This window comes from Rhincodon typus, chromosome 6 (assembly GCF_021869965.1).
Source record: "Rhincodon typus isolate 14 chromosome 6, sRhiTyp1.1, whole genome shotgun sequence".
NCBI classification, from domain to species: Eukaryota; Metazoa; Chordata; class Chondrichthyes; order Orectolobiformes; family Rhincodontidae; genus Rhincodon; species Rhincodon typus.
In genome coordinates, this window is record NC_063337.1 from 47482635 (window position 1) to 47501567 (window position 18933).

Sequence of the window (18933 nt, forward strand, 5' to 3'; positions counted from 1 at the left end):
TTTGAACAAAATAAGAGTTGACTTCTGATAAATGTATGACCTGTTTGTTAGGAACTTGTGTGTTTGCACTGGGATTTCTAGGAACTGCGGTACAAATGGTGTATTGTCAATTTTTTACAGTTTCACCCATTTAATCAATCAGTAATTCACATTTGAACCATAACACAAAACAAAAACAGATAACTTGAAGCAAACTGCAAAAATCAGTTATTGATTGCAGTTGAAACACTACAGAGGCCCAATAGCATTTTTGGAACACAATGGTGGGAGTATTTTACGGTGAAGGTAAGATTGTATATTTAAAATGTATGCTGTATTAAATTGGAATTCTGCACAGAAGCAATTATGAAGTGGTTTGAGACTTTGAATTTCACGTGAAACCCAGAATTATAGTATTATCTGGCAAAGTACTCATGTACCTACATACTCAAATATACAGGCATAAGTGACAGACAAAATGCAAAGAGAAATCAACACAAAAGTTCTATATACTGCTGTCTATCATATACAGGGAAACGTTTGATTTTCTGTCTGAAATAGTACCAAGTTGATGTCGTGCATGTGCCAACTGTCTAAAACTGGGAGGCCTGAGCCATTTACAGTCACAAACTTCATTTCAAAGGGGCTAGTAAGCTTCAAGCAGCAAACAGATACCTCCCTCTGCTGCAGTTTATCAGCTGTGGGAAGGCAGGAGATCAGGTGGTTCCCACAGTGAATCTGTCGGATTGAGTTTGAGGTTAGGGAATAATTCTGGTGGCAGTCGAGCTTGGCTTGGCAGAGGCTCAGAAAACACAGTCCTGCCCCACCTGGATCCACAGAAAGTTTCTCCAAACAAATTTTGCATACTTTCTTCAGCAGCTACAAAATACCCGCTTCGAGGTGGCTGGTGAGATCACCGAATGGCTGACACAAATGGGAGAACTATATACAACCAGTGTGGAACCCTCATTTACATATAACCTTCACCTCTGTTTCGAAACTTTTCGTGATCCCATTGCTCATATAAATAATTCCAGGTGAAATCTTATCAGCTAGCTGACATGGCTGTGTGGAAGATGGGGGAAAAGGGGAATTTCAGAAAGTTGTGTACCAAATCATCCATTTGCTTGTTCTAACCAGCCAGTGATCCTGTCAGAGATTGGATTAGACTGGCTCAGCAGTAGAGTAACCAACTAGGGTCAATTAAGTGCCAACTTGAAGGTAAATTGTTAAAGTCACCAGCTTCTTCAAAATGCGGATGGTCCTTCTACTGAGCCCTAAGGCTGGAGGATACATGGAGGTGACCTCCCAGCAGGAGGGAATCACAGAGGAGATTCCAGTGCTGGCATCAGAGAGACACAGCTGTGGCCACAGGCCATGCTCTGTGAGGGCCTCCATTCCACAATCATGCTCCAGTAGCTGCCGTCACACTTGGCTTTTTAAGCTTCAATGTTGTGACGTGTTTGCTCTTCCTCAACTACATCAGCAGCAGCCACCCTTCCTGCTGAGCCAGTCAGCTACAGCCTTGTGTGCTCTCAATGAACTTTCCTTTCCCATCCCCACTCTCCTATATTAGGCAGCAAATGTGGAGGTAGTGTATTGTTTGGATGCCTCTGGCAAGGTAGCACAGGACAATGGGAATTGGACACCCTCAGGGTCAGGACATATAACTAGTCCCAACCCAAACGTAAAATGGCATTAAGATGCCACCCTCCATGCTGAGTATCAGTTTAAGAAGACAAGTTGTGGTTGAAAATCTGCAGCGCCTTCAGTACAATCCCATTTTAATTCCATCAGGAGTGTGCTGAAAGAAATAGAAAGTGGGCTAAGACTTTTATACCTTGGGTTGAAGTTTTAACATCTCATCATAGGGTCCAGGTGACATATTTATATCTGTTGATAAATTTACTGGTGATTTACCTTCTAAGAACAATGTCATATATTGTAACGAGCGACATAGATATAAAGACCATTTGTTGTAGCAGCCCTTGGGTTTCGTCCAACTTCATTGAGAGAGAAAGCTGCATTTACAGAATATTAATAACATCTGGAGTCCATTATGAGTAATGACGAGCACATTGAGGAAAATGTAAGGTGTTGTCTATGATACAATAGCAAGAGATTTAAAATTAATTCACTTACCCATGTAAATCTCTCTTGAAGCTGCTGTGCAATTTGGAATGAGCATTAATTTTACAGGAAATTCTGGGCCATTGCTTCCTGGGCATCTAAAATCAGCTAATATTTTCCCTGACACTCTTTAGGTTTGTAACACAATTTTTGTATTTTTTTTAAGCATAGGGTTAGCCTTTTCTCTGATTTTCATGAAATAGATATTTCTTGCCTTTTGTGGACATCAGTTGTTCCCTCTATTTCTAGTTTAGTGCATATTGCACATTTGTTCATCATATTGTTGATGCAATTATAGATTTTGCTTTGGTATACCCTTTCATTAGAATAGCAGAAAATAATATTGTCCATTTCACAAAAAAAAAGTTTTCTGTTTCATTGGTCACTCATTCTCACGTACAATCACAGAAATAACATGAATAGTCATGAGCTTTTAGTGTCCCTCTTTATTGGTTCATGTTGCTTAATATCCATTTCTAAACAGTGGTCTCTATTTACTATATCGCTCTGATAATTTAATTGATTATACTTGCTCCATCACTTCATTCTTTCACTAGTGATTGTCAATGAGATTTCTGTATATCATGAACTTTAATAGCTAACATCTGACCTTCTTGATGTAGTTCAAGGAGCTTGGACTTCACTGCCTTCTTCATTAGCTCTGTACAGAACTCATCCACTGTCTGTCCCTATCCTGTGGATTTTTACAGCATTTTTAAGATTACAAAATGATTATTGTAACAGTCGCCACATTGACACAATCATTCCTCTTCCCTGAATTATACTGGGTTGAATTTTTCCTTTTCAGTCAGAAATTGAAAGGTGAATCGTTTAAAGGCATTGCATTCCTGCTCCTTATACAGACATACATCCATGTTATTTTATCCCTGGCCACTTAGGGTTGGGTTTAAGTTTGGAGTTGTGCGTCCCAGAGCAGCCCTAACATGGAAACAGGGTAGGTAGATGCTGAGCTGATAGGTTAGAAGGCCCACCTTCATTCACCACGATATTGGTCTGGTTCAATTTACGAATATTAAACTCTCTGATGCTCACCACCTTCACTTAACCTTTCCTGTTCTGATCCATCCATTCCTGAATGCATCCCAAATCCCCTCCCGTTCCCATGTCTTCTACACTCACTCACTTAATATTCACCAAGTACTGACATGCTCTATAAGGCATAGGGAAGAGTTGATTATGAAAGTAGCAAAATAAACAAGCATCCTTTCAACTCCACTTGAAAGAAAAGTGTCTCTTAGGAGCTCATCAAACCGATAATCATGCAAAGCTATTCAAACTCGACTTGAAAAAAACTCACACCTCTTAACTTATAAATCTGAAACATAAACAAATAGGCATTCAAAAAACTCCATCAAAAATATAATCTTATTAAATGGCCAATAAGCTTACTTGTCAATTAAAGCTTACTATCTCCGTGGCAACTACTTCAATAACCTATGCTGAGTGGTGGTCATTAATGGGTTTTGGAACCCAGGCGAGCATTTATAATGGGATTCATTGCACAGATATGTAAACAAATACTCCAAAGCTGAATATAATCGTGCCTTGAATTTGACTAAACAGATGCCTAAGCATGTGGTGAATTATTTCAGCGAATCACTTGATAGCCTTCTAATCAAAGAAATCAAGTAACTTTATTAGTTTTTTCAGAAGCTCTGGACTTTAAATGAATATTGTCATGATCTCAGTAGAAGGTGGAAATGGATATGTCAGATCCCTGACAGGAACACAATCTGACATATTACATTCTGATATTGTTTTTAATGAAGGGATCTCTCATTAAAACATAAGAACTTAATGTTGTAACAATAAAATATTTTATTACAAAATAAATTGTTGGAAAAGAATAATCCAAACCATCTTCTTATAATGTAAATTCAAAGCTTTTTAAAACTCAATAAAAGTATAATCCAATCAACACAAAGCTTTTTTTAAAAATGAAAATAAACTAAACAGGTTCAGTATCATACCCAAAACATACCATTAGTACAGTTCTCAAAATATGACTCATGTTTACCAGAGTGCCTGTTTCTAACACCTTGGTCATTTGTGACTAACTTTTAGATTGGAACTGCAGATCACTTCTTCCTGGAGCTATCATACACCTGTTTAAATATACTCAGGTTTAAGTAGCCTCTTCAGGGCTTTATCCTAACACTTCTGGTCTGGAACTAGCACCAACTCTTCATTTTAAGGTTCAAAACATGTCCATCTCTCTCATGTGCACTTCTCCACACAGACTTCACAGAAGTGTTCCATCCAAAGTTAAATATCAGACCAAAAGACTCTCAGGTATGACTATTGCCTTTAAACTCAAAAAAAAAGTTTCATAACTGTCTAACAAATTTTGAGGCCTCATTATTTACCATGCTAGTTTGCAATTAATCGAATATGAACAAAGTCTGTTAGTGCTGCACAAAGCCCATTCACTCTGAAGCCAGGTGTCAAAAACTGTTTCTAAAAGAAATCACTGTGACTACAGAAACACCTACAGGTTCATAAGTAACACAGAAAATCCATCAGTTACAAAGTCAAAAACTATAAAACCAAACTCATATTCAATAACATGAAAAATTTCACATAAATCCCATCACAATGTAAAAATTAAAGCACAGAATCCAAACAAAATTTTCATATCAATTCTCAATTCTGTTGAACCCATAAAAGACATTCATCCAATGGAAAAAGTACTCTTGATACATCCAGATGTTTACACAGTGTTGATAAATTTACTGGTCATTTATCTTTTAAGGAAAGAGTCCTATGAACAATCACTACGTTAAAATATGTACTTTTCACACAATGTCTAATTATGACATTCAAAGTTGGCAACACCTTTTAAACTTACCTATCAATAGGATTCAGACTTCCTAACACATTTGTGAACTGATTGGCCTGAAGTGTTTTGCACAGACTTTAGAAACTAAGCTCTCTCGAAGACCAAAACTTCACTCTTGAATGCGCAACAAGAAATTTTGTACCACATTTTCTGCACTGGTCAAAGCAGCCAACAAGTTTTTTTTTGGCTAAGGTGTTTAAATATATGGTTAATTCACCTCCATTTTCACTTGCAGATTTTCCCAGCATTGGAATGGCAAAATCCAGTCCATTGCATTTAAAGTTTCAGAATAGGAAGCACAGTTCCTTTCCAATCAGGTGATGTAATTTTAAACAAAACCTCCTTCAAACATCTTCAACTACTTTGTCTAGATGCGACACAAAGGTTAATAGTCAAAAATGTCCACAAAATTTCAAGTCAAATAGAGAAGCAAAGACGTTCTTTTCCAGAAACTCTACCTTAGTTTGACAAGCTTCAGCACACAAAACACGATAATGATGCTGGTGGCAATATCTTCACACATTTTACAGTGGGCTGTGCTCTTTATCATGACATCCACAAAGACCTTGGGGGGTCTTGAATAAAAAGACAAGTTGAAATCTGAGGAGTCGGTGGTTTTGAACCCACTGCAGTTCAGTAAGTCGAGGAGAAAGCTGAACGGGACTCAGAATAATTTAGGAGAGAGGATGATGTTGGACAATGAGAAGCACAAATTTGTCAAGTACATCAGGATTGTTTCTTAGAGCAATATGTTGCAGAACCCATTCAGGATTAAGCTATCTTAGATCTAGTAATGTGCAATTAGGTAAATTGTAGTTAAGGATCCTCTAGGGGATAGTGACTGCAACGTGGTAAAATTTCAAATTTAAAGGAGAACAATTTGAATTAAGGAACATTTTTAAGTTTGCTGACAACACAAATCTTGGTGGGATTATGGATGTGAGGAGGATGAAAAGAGGCTTCAAGGTGATTAAGACAAGTTGAGGGAGTATGTGTGAGTGCATGGCTAAATGTGAAGTTATATACCTTGGTGTGAGAAACAGAAAATATTATTTAAATTGTGATATATTGGGAAATGTGGATATACAAAGGGATTGAAGTGTCCTTGTATACCAGGCAATAAAAACAGACAGGCAGGTGAGTAAGCAATTAGGAGGGAAAGTAACATATTGGTCTTCATTGCCAGAGGATATCTATTGATAAGTAGGGATGTCTTACTGCAATTACACAGGGTCTTGGTAAGACTGCACTTATTCTATTGCTTACAGTTTTGGTCTCCCTTCATAAGAAAGCATATACTTGACACAGAGGGAACACAGCAGATGTTCACTGCACTTATACCGGGCATGGAAGGAGTGTCCTACGAGCAGAAATAGGTTCCACTGGGTCTGTATTCATTCAAATTTACAAGAATTGTGGTGGGGGAGAGTGGTGAGGGTGGATCTGATTGAAACATATAAAATTTTTACATTTTAAAGGCATCAACGGGTATGGGGAGAGAGCAGGAATATGGCATTGAGACAGAGGATTAGCCATGATTAAATGAAATGGTGAAGCAGGTTTGAAGGGCAGAATGGACAGCTTCAAATCCAGTCCCCATCCATTTCTCAATAATTTTACCTATACAAAAGTTTGTCTTAAGTATCACTCTTAGTCAGTTCTACAGGTTCAAGGATGAGCCATTTCTAATGTAGTTTGATAGAGTCTGAAATGTGCATGATCTGTCACATGGAGTACAGGTGGTGCTTTAATAGTTGGGTAGGTGGGTTTTAGGGTCTGAGGAAGGGCCACTGGACCCAAAACTTTAACTCTGATTTCTCTCTGCAGACGCTGCCAGACCTGCTGAGCTTTTCCAGCATTTCCTGTTTCTCTTTTGAGTTTTTTAATGCTGTGTGTTACATCCAAATCTTGACTTCACTTCTCTGTTTGAGTACTTTCCTGGATGAATCTTCTGTTTGATCCATCAAAAGCCAGGGATCTACATGAATTAGCAATTTTGAACCATGACAGTGATGCTTTGATGGTACCCCTAATATATTTCCATTGTCATTCTGGGAGTCTTCTACCATGCTCAAGTTCAGAATGCAGCAGTTGTTTTGGGATTTTGGTGTCAGCCATATAATGATGTGTGATTTTTGTGTGAATAGCACCTTGATACTGGGCAGAGTGTAGAGCTGGATGAACACAGAAGGCCAAGCAGCATCAGAGGGGCAGGAAGGCTGACGTTTCCGGCCTAGGCCCTTCTTCAGAAAATCTTCAGAGATAGTAGGAACTGCGTTTTCTGAAGAAGGGTCTAGGCCCGAAACGTCAGCCTTCCTGCTCCTCTGATGCTGCTTGGCCTGCTGTGTTCATCCAGCTCTACACCTTATTATCTCTGCATCTTTGAGGACCTTGTTTCTCTATTTTGGACAGTTAAATGTAAAATGGTACTTAGACTCACACCTGAGGCACCTATTAACGGTTCTTCGGGCATTCCTGGAATTTATTTGTTTATTTTTTCATTCACTCATAGGATGTGGGTGTTGCTGCCTGACCAGCATTTATTGCCTGCCCCTAGTTGTCCTTAAGAAGTTGGTGGTGAGCTGCCTTCTTGAACTGCTGCAATGCACCTGCTGTAGGTTGACCTATAATGCAGTGAAGAAGGGAATTCCAGGGTTTTGACCCAATGACAGTGAAGGAATGGTGATATATTTCCAAGTCAGGATGGTGAGTAGCTTGGAGAGAACTTGCAGGTGATGTAGTTCCTATGCATCTGCTGCCTTGAGCTTCTTGATGGAAAAGGTTGTAGGTTTGGAAGGTGCTGTCTAAGTATCGTTGGTGAATTTCTGTAATGTATCTTGTATATTGTACACATTGCTGCTACTGAGTGTGGGTGATGAAGGGAGTGGATACTTGTGGATGTGGTGCCAATCAAGCGGGCTGCATTGTCATGGATGGTGTCAAGCTTTTTGAGTGTTCTTGGAGCTGCATTCATCCAGACAAGTGGGGAATATTCCATCACACATCTGACTTATGTCTTGTAGATGATGGACAGGTTTTTGGGAGTCAGGAGGTAAGTTACTCGCTGCAGTATTATGAGCCTCTGAACTGCTCTTGTAGTCATTGTGTTTATGTGGTGAGCCCAGTTGAGTTTCTGGTCAATGGTGACCCCAAGTATAAAAACAGAAGCTGCTGGAAAAGCTCAGCAGGTCTGGTAGCATCTATGAAGAAAAAATCTTGTTCCTGATTGACAGCATTCATAGTTATTTCAGTTTTTGTTTAGTAACTCCAAGAATGTTGATAGTGGGGTATTCAGTGATGGTTAAGGCCATTGAATAATAAGGGGTGGTGGTTAGATTGTCTCTTATTGGAGATGGTCGTCCCTCGCATTTATGTGGCATGAATGTTACTTCTCCCTTTGTTAGCCTAAGCCTGGGTATTGTTCAGAAACTTTGATTTGAACATGGACTGCTTCACTATCTGAGGAGTCACAAATGGTGCTGAACATTGTGCAATCATTGGTGAACATCCTTGCTTTTGATGTTACGATGAAAGGAAAGTCACTGATGAAGCAGCTGAAGATGGTTGGGCCTCGAACACTATCATGAGGATCTCCTGCAGAAATGTCATGCTGCTGAGATGACTGACCTCCAACAGCAACAACCATCCTCTTATGTGCCAGGTATGACTCCATACAGTGTAGACTTTGCCTCCTGATACCCATTGATTTTTGTTTTTCTAGGTCTTCATGATGCCAAAAATTAGTTGAATGTGGCCTCGATGTCAAGGTCTGTCACTCTCATCTCGCCTCTGGTATTCAGCTCTTTCATCCATGCTTGAACCAAGGCTGTAATGAGATCAAGAGTTGAGTGGCCCTGGCGGAACCTAAACTGGGAGTCACTGAGCAGGTTATTGCTGAGTAAGTAGTTGCTTGATTGCACTGTTGATAACACCTTCTATCGCTTTACTGATGATCTAGAGTAGACTGATGGGGTGGTAATTAGCCAGGTTGGGTTTGACCTGTTTTTTGTGTACAGGACATATCTGGGCAATTTTCCACATTGTCAGATAGATGCCAGTGTTGAACCTAGACTGGAAGACAGCATGGCTCAGAGAATGGCAAATTCTGGAGCATAAGTCATTAGCACTATTTTGAGAATGTTGTCAGGGCCCACAGCTTTTGCAGTATTCAGTGCCTTCAACCATTTATGATATCAGGTGGAGTGAATCAAATTGGCTGAAGACTGGGATCCGTAATGCTAGGGACCAAAGGAGGAGTCTGGGATGGATCATCCACATGGCACTTCTGGCTGATGATTGCTACAAATGTTTCAACCTTGTCTTGTTTTCATTGATCTGTTGGGCTCTTCCACCATTGAGAAAGGGCTCATTTTTGGAGCCTCCTCCTCCACTGAGTTGTTTAATTGTCCACCACCATTCACGACTGGATGTGACAGGACAGCAAAGCATAGATGTAATCATTGGTTGTGGGCTCGCTCTGACTTTCATTATTTGCTTATCATTGCTGTTCCAATTTCTTCCTGCTGTAATAGCCAGATCTGTTAAAGGTAGTTTCATTCTCATTCTGCTTTCTGTGACTCTTCCATCGTAGTGATGTATGCATCCAGCATTTGGACCATTTTAAAATCAGTAATCATTGAACGCTCTATTTTTTTCTGTAGAATTTTCCATTTGTTCCAGCAGACTGCAGGAAATAATTATTTAGCCATGAGATTTTCAAGTCAGTAGACAGCTGACCCAACAGGCAGCTTATATCAGAGAACTGAAACATCACTCGGAAACCGGAGTCCGTGTACATAATGAACATCAACACTATCTTGCAATTTAAATACCAGTACTGAACTAGGAATCTCAAAATTGAATTCTTTCAATCTGTTAAATAACATGTTTTATTATTCCGCTGAATAATCATGTGTTTTCTGAAATCTGTCAAATTGTCTGACCATACCTCTTTGATATTTAATCCACAATTTTTCTTGTAAATTTCATCCAAGAACTCTAATAGAAAATCCGCATCTTCATCAATATCCAACTGATGGCCAAGCCAGCTCACAAAATACTGAATTTCTGATTTTGCTTTTGATTGGAAGTGACATTATGAAAATCCTATCTAATTTCCTCTTTGGCAGGGATGTAACCTAGGATCGCATATCCACTGGTCTTATGGTTTAGACTCCAAGAATCCCACAATTTACATTTACTTTCTGCCATTTCTCCAAATAACTTCAAAGATTGTGGCTTTCCATCACAGTCTTCTCAGACTCCAAATTTCACCTTTAGGCAGCCATTCTTTGCTATCATTTCCCAATCTCAAAATCCAACCGGTAAAGGATAGAACTGAAGTCAACGTTTGCTCAGCTTTATATTTGTAGAGTGAAAAGTTACAAGCAGACACCACTTAACTCAGCCACACAGCAGTTTTAATAATTATTTCTTTATACGAGTAGACATTAACCTAGAATTTGTTGGGTTAGTTGAAATGAAATGAAAGTAAAAAGAAAGAAATGAAGCTTGCCTTATTGAAAACGTTAATGGTTAGATGGTGACCTAATAATAGGAAGGTCACTGCTCTTGATGTTTCTGTGACTGAAAGAATATGTGTACGTGTTTGGATTAATGATTTAAATTCAGCAATAATGGCCCAAACTCTTTTACAGTAACTCTGAAAGTCTGGAATCTTGTTTTTAAACAGACACAGTGGTTCAAATGCAATGATGCGTCTATTTATCAGCTAAGCAAAGTATATTCATCACAGAATTGCGCTGTGCAAGTATCAAACAGTTAATTGGATGACATCACTGTAGTAATAACATGAGCAACCAAGACTGAGGTCAATGTTTGCTAAAATCAAGCGATAAGCGTCTTTGCAGGGGAAAACAGGCAAGTCCAAATGGGTCGTGATCAAACCAACCATGGAAAACACAACACATTTGTGATGATTGCCAACAGTCAACACATTCAAACTGCCGCAGATTTGGACAGTATCATAGTTTGATACTTGGATGGAGAAAGTTGTAAGAATGGTTGTCTCACAGCAATAGTTAGCAAGCTCAGGACAAGGTCATCTGATCAGTGAGTCGATGTTGAGATGAACCATACTGACCACCTACTTTGGTCTGAGCCTTGGATAAGTCCAGATAAACTTGTGATCATAAGCAGTGTATGAATAAGATTTTTGCAATATTTGCTGTTGTGTTTTTTGCTTTAATAAAGAACATTGGGTTTTGTGGTTAGAAATGCCTTGTGACATCCAGAGTAAATCCAACGGACCAGGGAATGTAGGAATAAAAGTCTACATTGGCGCTTAAATGAAGTCCCAGATAATGCCCACCTATAATTAATTAAACACAATAAATATACTATTAAGATTGGAGGTTTAATAAGATGGCAGTGGTACTGACTGTACCTCTGGCCCAGAAGTTCAAGTCCTAAGTGCTACAGAGATATGTCATGACATGTCCAAACAGGTTGATTTTAAAAAATAACACTTTTCCTTTCCATGTCTTAAAAAAATATTGCTGCTGAAAAGTAGTAATTTGAACTTGTGCATTGCTGTAAAAAGGACATTTTATCAAAGCATTTTGTCTTGTTTTGACTCATCAGGGCAATTCACAAGAAATACCAAAGTAACCAGAATCCAACATTTATGCTTTATTAGAGGAGAGTGCTGATTGGTAGATGTTTTGCCACTTCCCCTTGGGCACAAAAATTTTAAGCCTTTTGTATGACCAATAACATGGAGAATTAAAAGAAAAAAATTAACAAATGTTGGAATTCTAATTTATTGGGAAACCAGGCTGAATACAAAAAACAGGGAATAATTGAAAAAATAAAATAAAAGGGACAAACAGAACGCATTACAATAGTTTAGAAGATAACATAAAAGGAAACTCAAAATGATTGTATAAAAGTATAACTAGTAAAAGGATAGTCAAATGAAGGATGCAAGGGACCAAAATTAGGGACCAACAGAGATCTTCTTGTCAACTGGGGTACTAAATGAGTATTTTGCATCTGTTCGTGCTGAAGAAGAAGATTCTGCCAATGCCAATGTCATAGTAAAGGAGGTGGTAATAGAGAATATATCTGGGAGAAAAATAGGAAAAAATGTGGTCCTATAAAAGTTGGCAGCACCCAAGGGAGAAAAGTCACCCATATGCCTGGGATGCATTCTAGATGGCTAAGTAAGCTAAGGTTGGAAACTGGGGAAGCTCTGAACACAATCTTGCTATCCTCCTTAGATAGGGGAGTGTTCTTCCAGTTGAATGGAGGATTGAAAATTTTACATTGATGCTCAAAAATTGGGAGATGGATAAACCTGGCAACTGCACGCCAGTCGATGTAAACATTAATGACGAGGAAACAATTAATTAAACTATAATTCAATAAAAATAGGTGAGACCTGATAAATATGGGATAATAAATGGAATCCAGTGCAGATTTGTCAAAGACAAATCATGTTTTACGAACACAATTGAATTTGTGAAGAACTAATAGAGAGAACTGATGAGAGCTGCAACTGTTATTCTGTAACCCATCTTTATAAAGACATTTAACAACTTACCTCATAATTAAATTGTTATGAAAACTAAAATCTGCAGAATTAAAAGGGCAGTGGCATGACTACAAAAATGTTTAAGGATCAGAAATCAAAGAGTAATAGTGAACTGTTGTTTTCTAGACTGGAGCTGTGTGAAGTGGTGTGTCTCCTAAGCATCAGTATAGGAATCACTATTCTTTTTGATATACGTTAATGACCTGTACTTGGGTGTACATGGCATAACACTAAAGTTTGCAGATGGCATCAAGTTCAGATATGTACTGAACAAAGCCGAGGCTGGAAGGAAAGTTCAGGAGAAGAAAGGTAACAGACAGATACAAGACAAATGAAATTTAATACCAAGAAGTTTTAAGTGATTCATTTTATAAGACAATGTAAACTAGATGAATCATAGAATCCCTACAGTGTGGAAACAGGCCCTTCGGCCCAACAAGGCTACACCAACCGTCAGAGCATTCCTCCCAGACCCATTCCCCCTATAACCCACCTAATCTACACATTCCTGAACACTATGGGCGATTTAGCATGGCCAATCCACCTAACCTGCACATCTTTGGACTGTGGGAGGAAACCGGAGCGCCCGGAGGAAACCCACACAGACACGGGGAGAATGTGCAAACTCTACACAGACAGTCACCCGAGGGTGGAATCGACCCCAGGTCCCTGGCACCGTGAGGCAGCAATGCTAACCACTGAGCCACCATGCCACCCACCCATGTCTCCATAGAGACTGGAGCCTCCATTCAGAAATGGTATTTTTTAACGGGGTTGTGACAGAGAGATATAGGTTAATGGTAGACAAGACTTTGAAAATGCCAGGGCTAGTTGCAAAAATTGTTAAAAAGGCATTTGAGATTCCTTGGTTGTGTAAGTAGATGCATAGAGTACAAACCAAGGAAGTTATGTTAAGTATTTACAAAATACTGGTTAGGCCATAACTGGAGTATCATAGATAATTTTGGGCATCAGATTTTAGGAAGAGTGTTAACTTCCCAGAGAGGATGTAGATGAATTTTGTAAAAACGTATAAAAGATGCATGACTTCAATCACTTGCGGACACTAAAGAAATTGGGGTCTTTATTAGATGAGAAGGTTCAGGAAAGATTAGATAGATTTGTTCAAAACTATGAAGGGCTTTGTGAGAATACATAAGATTAAGCTGTTTCCAGATGCATAAGAATTGCCAACCATAGCGCATGGATCTAAAACTGGCAAATTAACCAGAGGTGATTCATGGAAACATTTTTCTCTACAGTGACTCCTCTTGGATGTGCTACTTGAAAGGCTGATAAAAGAAGGTGCAATAACAGCTGTGAAAAAAGTTTGGCAAAGTTGCTGGAACATTGTTAATATTATGAAGAAAGAGCAAATGACTGGGGGATCAATTTGATAGCCCTTTCAAAGAGACAATACAGAACCAAAGAGTCAAACAGCCTCATCTGGTCCAGTCTTATTGTATAATTCTGTCCTACTGAACTAATACATTTATAATAATGTCCAGTATACTATAGACTCTACTTCTCTCTTAACAATGGATGTTGTTTTTAGATAGAAACAGTGGTAATTGTTTCGTCAAAGTAGAAACAAACTACTTGTAAAATAAATTAAAAACCTCAGTGCTTGAAATTTCTAAACACTCAGAAGGTATCATGCAGTTAGGTACAACAGTGAGCCTTTTTAGTGTGAACTTACAGTGAGCTCATGAACAACAAATCACAGTAACAAAATTCTTACATTTCAATTCTGGTATCACGAATGACTGGTACGATATTTCCATGATACTGGGGTCACTTTCTGCTTATCATAAATGTCTAAGTTTCAATCTCTCATTGTTTAGCCCATAGGCAATGAATCAATGTAAACTAGTCAGTCCTTGTCAAACTGAAACATATGTGCATAAATAATTACACATATAAAAATCATTCCAGTTCAGTTGCAGAAAACAGTTTCAGTCTTATGAAAGACTGAAAACTCTAAATTCAACAGGAATATGTGTGTTGGATTGGGAATTGGAGGATCTGTCCAAGATATTTTCAGAGGAAGAGAATATTTTAAATTAAGAGAGAAAAATATTGTAAAGTTATCTTGCTCTGAGGTCTCTCAAGTAACTTGTTAGATTTAATCTAAACTTTCTGATCAAAGCCTGCGATCCTGCATTAGCTGAAATTATTTTTTCTCTCCATCTTCATCTCCAACTCCATCAGCCAAATCTTATTCTTTATGTAATGAAGATGCAACTATTAACATAATCTTCCATAAAATGGTTTCTTACTTGTGGTGAATGTGATAACCTGCTCCATTAATCTTCCAATCTTTGTTCAAAGGGTCAGAAATTTTACAGGTTCGAACGGTCAGGTGCTGCACATCTCGCCATGTAAGGTTAGGTCTAAATAAGAAAAAAGATTTATAAACAAATTAGATCATTTCCTTTTGTCGAAATCAACTGGCTTTAAATAGTCAACTTCACCATTTCTTCTTAAATCTGTATTACCTTACATGTGAAGTTACATTCATTGCATTGTGTGTAATCCAAGTAGTGAGAACAATTTCCTTAAACAGAGAGGAGCAATTTGGACATTGTTAAATTGTGAACTGCTCCAAATTTAAATACTCAGAATGTAGCTAGTTTAAATAAATTGAAACATTGTATTCTTTTCTCATTACTGAAAAGAGTTATTTGGAGATAGCAGAGAACAGTAATTCTACGTATGGAATAAGTACTTCTTTGAAAAATGTATTTATGTTACGCTTTGAAAAATTGTCACGCATGGTTGGGGTCCTTTCTTGTTTCTAACTATTATCAGCCAGGCGAAAATCCAAAGATATTACTATTTTTTGTCTGTGATTGTGCCCCTGAATGTAAAGAGTCAGCAGTAATGCAAATACTAAAGATGGTGGACTGGTACCTGTGTTAGTCTGCCAGCTCCACACGAGGATAAACGTGGCTTTCATTTTCAGCTAACTTACTTCCTGATTTATACACATGAACTTGGCTGATGATTAGTCTGCACATAAAACAGAACTATTGAATTAACCAGAATTTCTTACATAGAATAATAATGGCCCCGATTTTACAGTGACAAATAAGACAATGGGACTCATTGCTGACCTTGAGTTTCCTACAAAGATTTATTGCCTGTTCTTTCCTTTAATCGACGTTAGATTAAATCTGGTGCCAAGTAGCCTGTTACAAGGTAGTATTCCCACAGTCAGAAAACCAGGAAGCAAAAAACTAATGCCTAAAGTTAATTTTCAATACAATTTTACAGACAGCAAAGTAAGATCACAGGGGTTTGAAGTAAAATCTGAAATACCACATTATATGGGAAGATATGTTTCAATATAATGGAGAATTCAGGCACTAATGAACATTAAATCAGTTTTTCAAAACTACAAAGACTGATCAGCAAAAACCAGGAACTTGATAAAGCATTAGAACCCAATTATACATCAATCAACAAGCTGTAATTCTTTCAAGAGCTTTTACACTAATATGAATAATATAAAATGGCAGGTTGTTGCCAGGTCAGTAATTTTTAATTGATTTCAGTCTGGGTAGGTCAAAAGTGCACTCTGTGGCAAAGCAGAGTTTCAGTGATAACAAATTCTGGATTACTGATTTATCTGTACATGGATGGATTCAAGACACTGCTGTCAGTTTAAAGGGAATAATGACAGTGATTACTAACAGTTTTCAGTTACATTTGAGTGGTGTGTAGAAATAGACCATTAAATCACACGATAGGGCTTTCCAAATGTGGTCAGTGTTCAAGAACGGAGGAGTGTGACAACAAGTGAGGCAGGGAAGGGGATCGTGATGTAGCGCAGGAGCTTCAGTTTTTGCAATTGTCCAACAAGTCTGAGGTTCTTTCAATGGGCCGGGATAACAGTAAGGGCAGCAGAAGGGGATGAGCTAACTCACCATGGAACTGTGGCACATGATGTCATTCAAGCTGGGGAGAAAAAATGGAATGCGGTAGTTATAAGGGACACCATAGTCAAAGGGACTGAAATCATTCTCTGTTGAAAGAGAAAGAGAAAAAAAAAGCTGGAAAACTGAGCAGGTCTAGCAACATCCTGTGGAGAGAAAGCAGAGTTAATATTTCAGGTCCAGTGAGCCCTCTTCGAAGCAGGCTATACTAGACCTGGTATTGTGCAATGAGATAGAGCCAGTTACAAATCTTGCAGTTAAAGCACACTTATGCAGCAGTTACCATATGATGACTGAATTTTACATTCAGTTTGAGGGCAAAAGTAATGGGTCTGAGATTTTACATTTAAACTTGAATAAGGGTCATCACGGTGGCATGAAAGCATAGCAAAGAGAATAGGAAAATTAGGTTAAAGGATAGGACAATAGAGGAGCAGTGGCAGACAATTTAGGGGATATTTAAGATTACACAAGAGATTACACAAATAGATTCATAGCAAGGGAAATCATGTTTGACCAATCAATTGGAATTCTTTGAGGTGATAACATATGCTGCGGCCAAAGAGGATCTGGTGGATTTACTGTGCTTAGATTTCCAGAAGGCATTTGGAAGGTATCACATCAAAGATTACAGTGGAAAGTAAAAACTCATGGTATGGGGGGGGGCAGCGTATGGGCATGGATCAAAGACTGGCTGGTCAACAGGAAGCAGAAAGTCAGAGGGAGGTGATGGTCTTGTGGCATTATTGCTGGACTGTTAATCCAGAGACCCAGATAATGTTCTGGAGACCTTGGTTTGAATCCCGCCATGGCAGATGGTGCAATTTGAATCCAATAAATATCTGGAATTAAATATCTAATGATGACTATGAATCTATTGTCGATTGTTGGAAAAACCCATCTGGTTCACTGATGCCCTTTAGGGAAAAAAACTGCCTGGATGTGACTCCAGACCCACAGCAATGTGTTTGACTCTTAAGTGCCTTCTTGGCAATTAGAGATGGATAATAAATGCTGACTAGCCAGCGATGCCCTCAACCTGCCAATGAATAAAGGAAAAAAAGGCATAAATGAATCTTTTTCAGATTGGTAATGTGTAACAAGTGGTGTGCCACAAGGATCGGTGCTGGGACCTCAACAGTTTACAATTTATGTAAATAACTTGGATGAAGGGACATAAGGCAACAGTCACCGGATTTGCTGATGAGACAATGTAAGTAGGAAGTTAAAATGTGAAGAGTGCATAATCAGGCTACCAAACAAAACATAAATCAGTTAAGTGAATGAATAAAGGTCTGGCAAATGAAGCATAATATGGAAAAATGTGGAATTGCCCATTTAGGCAGGAAAAATAAAGACAACATATTTTTCAAATGGGGAGAGATTGCATAGCTTTGAAATATAGAGGGACCTGGGTGTCCTAATCCATGAATTACAAAAGTGTGGTATGCAGGTACAGCAAGTAATTAAGAAAATGAATACAATGTTATATTTATTGTAAGCTGAATTGAACAGAAAATTCAAAATAATCCAGACTGTGTTGAGTTATACCAGAAACTAATTTAATATCATCAACCGGGCTCGCAATGTGATGCATTTGTGCTTGCTAGAAGCTACATACATAAATATTCAGGATCCTATTTGATGTAGACAAAAGCTATTTGGACATACATTGTACCTTTTTCAAAAAAACAGGTCATGGAGATAGCTAAACTCTGTTGCATCCCTGTGGCAACACCCTCAACAATCAGAATCTGTCTTTAAGCTCTGAGGATTAAGGGACAGTTAAGTGTTCTTGCTCCATCCCCATAGGAACATAGCAATCAGGAGTGGGAGTAGGTTATTTAGCCCTTTGAGCCTGCTCCACCTTTTAACACGATCATGGCTGATCTTATCCTGGTCTCAACTCCACTTTCCTGCTTGTTCCCCATAGCCCTTTATCCCGCTTTTCATCAGAAACATAACTATTTTTTTCTTGAATCTGTTGATTGATTCTGCCTCCACTGCACCCTTGTGGCAGTGAGTTCATCAGATTCACAACCCTCTGAGAGAAGTAGTTTCTTCTCATCTTAGTTTTGAACCTACCTCCTCTCACTCTATATCTATGCCCTCTTGTTCAAGACCGTCCCACATGGGGGTACATCTGTCTCACATCCACCTTATCAATCCCCTTTAGCATTATCTACACCTGAATCAGATTCCCCCTTCATTCTTCTGAACTCTAGCGAGTGCTAGTCCAAGCTATTCAACCGTTCCTTGTACAATGGCCCTCTTATCCCTGGAATCAACCTGGTGAATCTCCTCTGAACTGCCTCCAGTGCCACCACATCTTTCCTCAAGTAGAGAGACCAGAACTAGACACAATGTTCCAGACAACACAGTGTGGAGCTGGAGGAACACAGCCAGCCAGGTAGCATCAGAGGCAGCAGGAAAGTCGACGTTTCAGGTCGGGACCCTTCTTCAGAAATGGG

The 18933-nt window shown here is 38.7% G+C and overlaps 1 protein-coding gene across 1 annotated transcript in view; it reads right to left on the bottom strand.

The window, feature by feature from the left end:
- LOC109933936 (PC3-like endoprotease variant B) overlaps positions 1-18933 on the bottom strand; it is a 746762-nt gene that overhangs the window by 207408 nt on the left and 520421 nt on the right. Inside the window, exon 13 of the mRNA XM_048598131.1 lies at positions 14804-14917. Within this exon, the coding sequence (XP_048454088.1) occupies positions 14804-14917 (114 nt within the window). The remainder of the gene's footprint in view (positions 1-14803; positions 14918-18933) is intronic.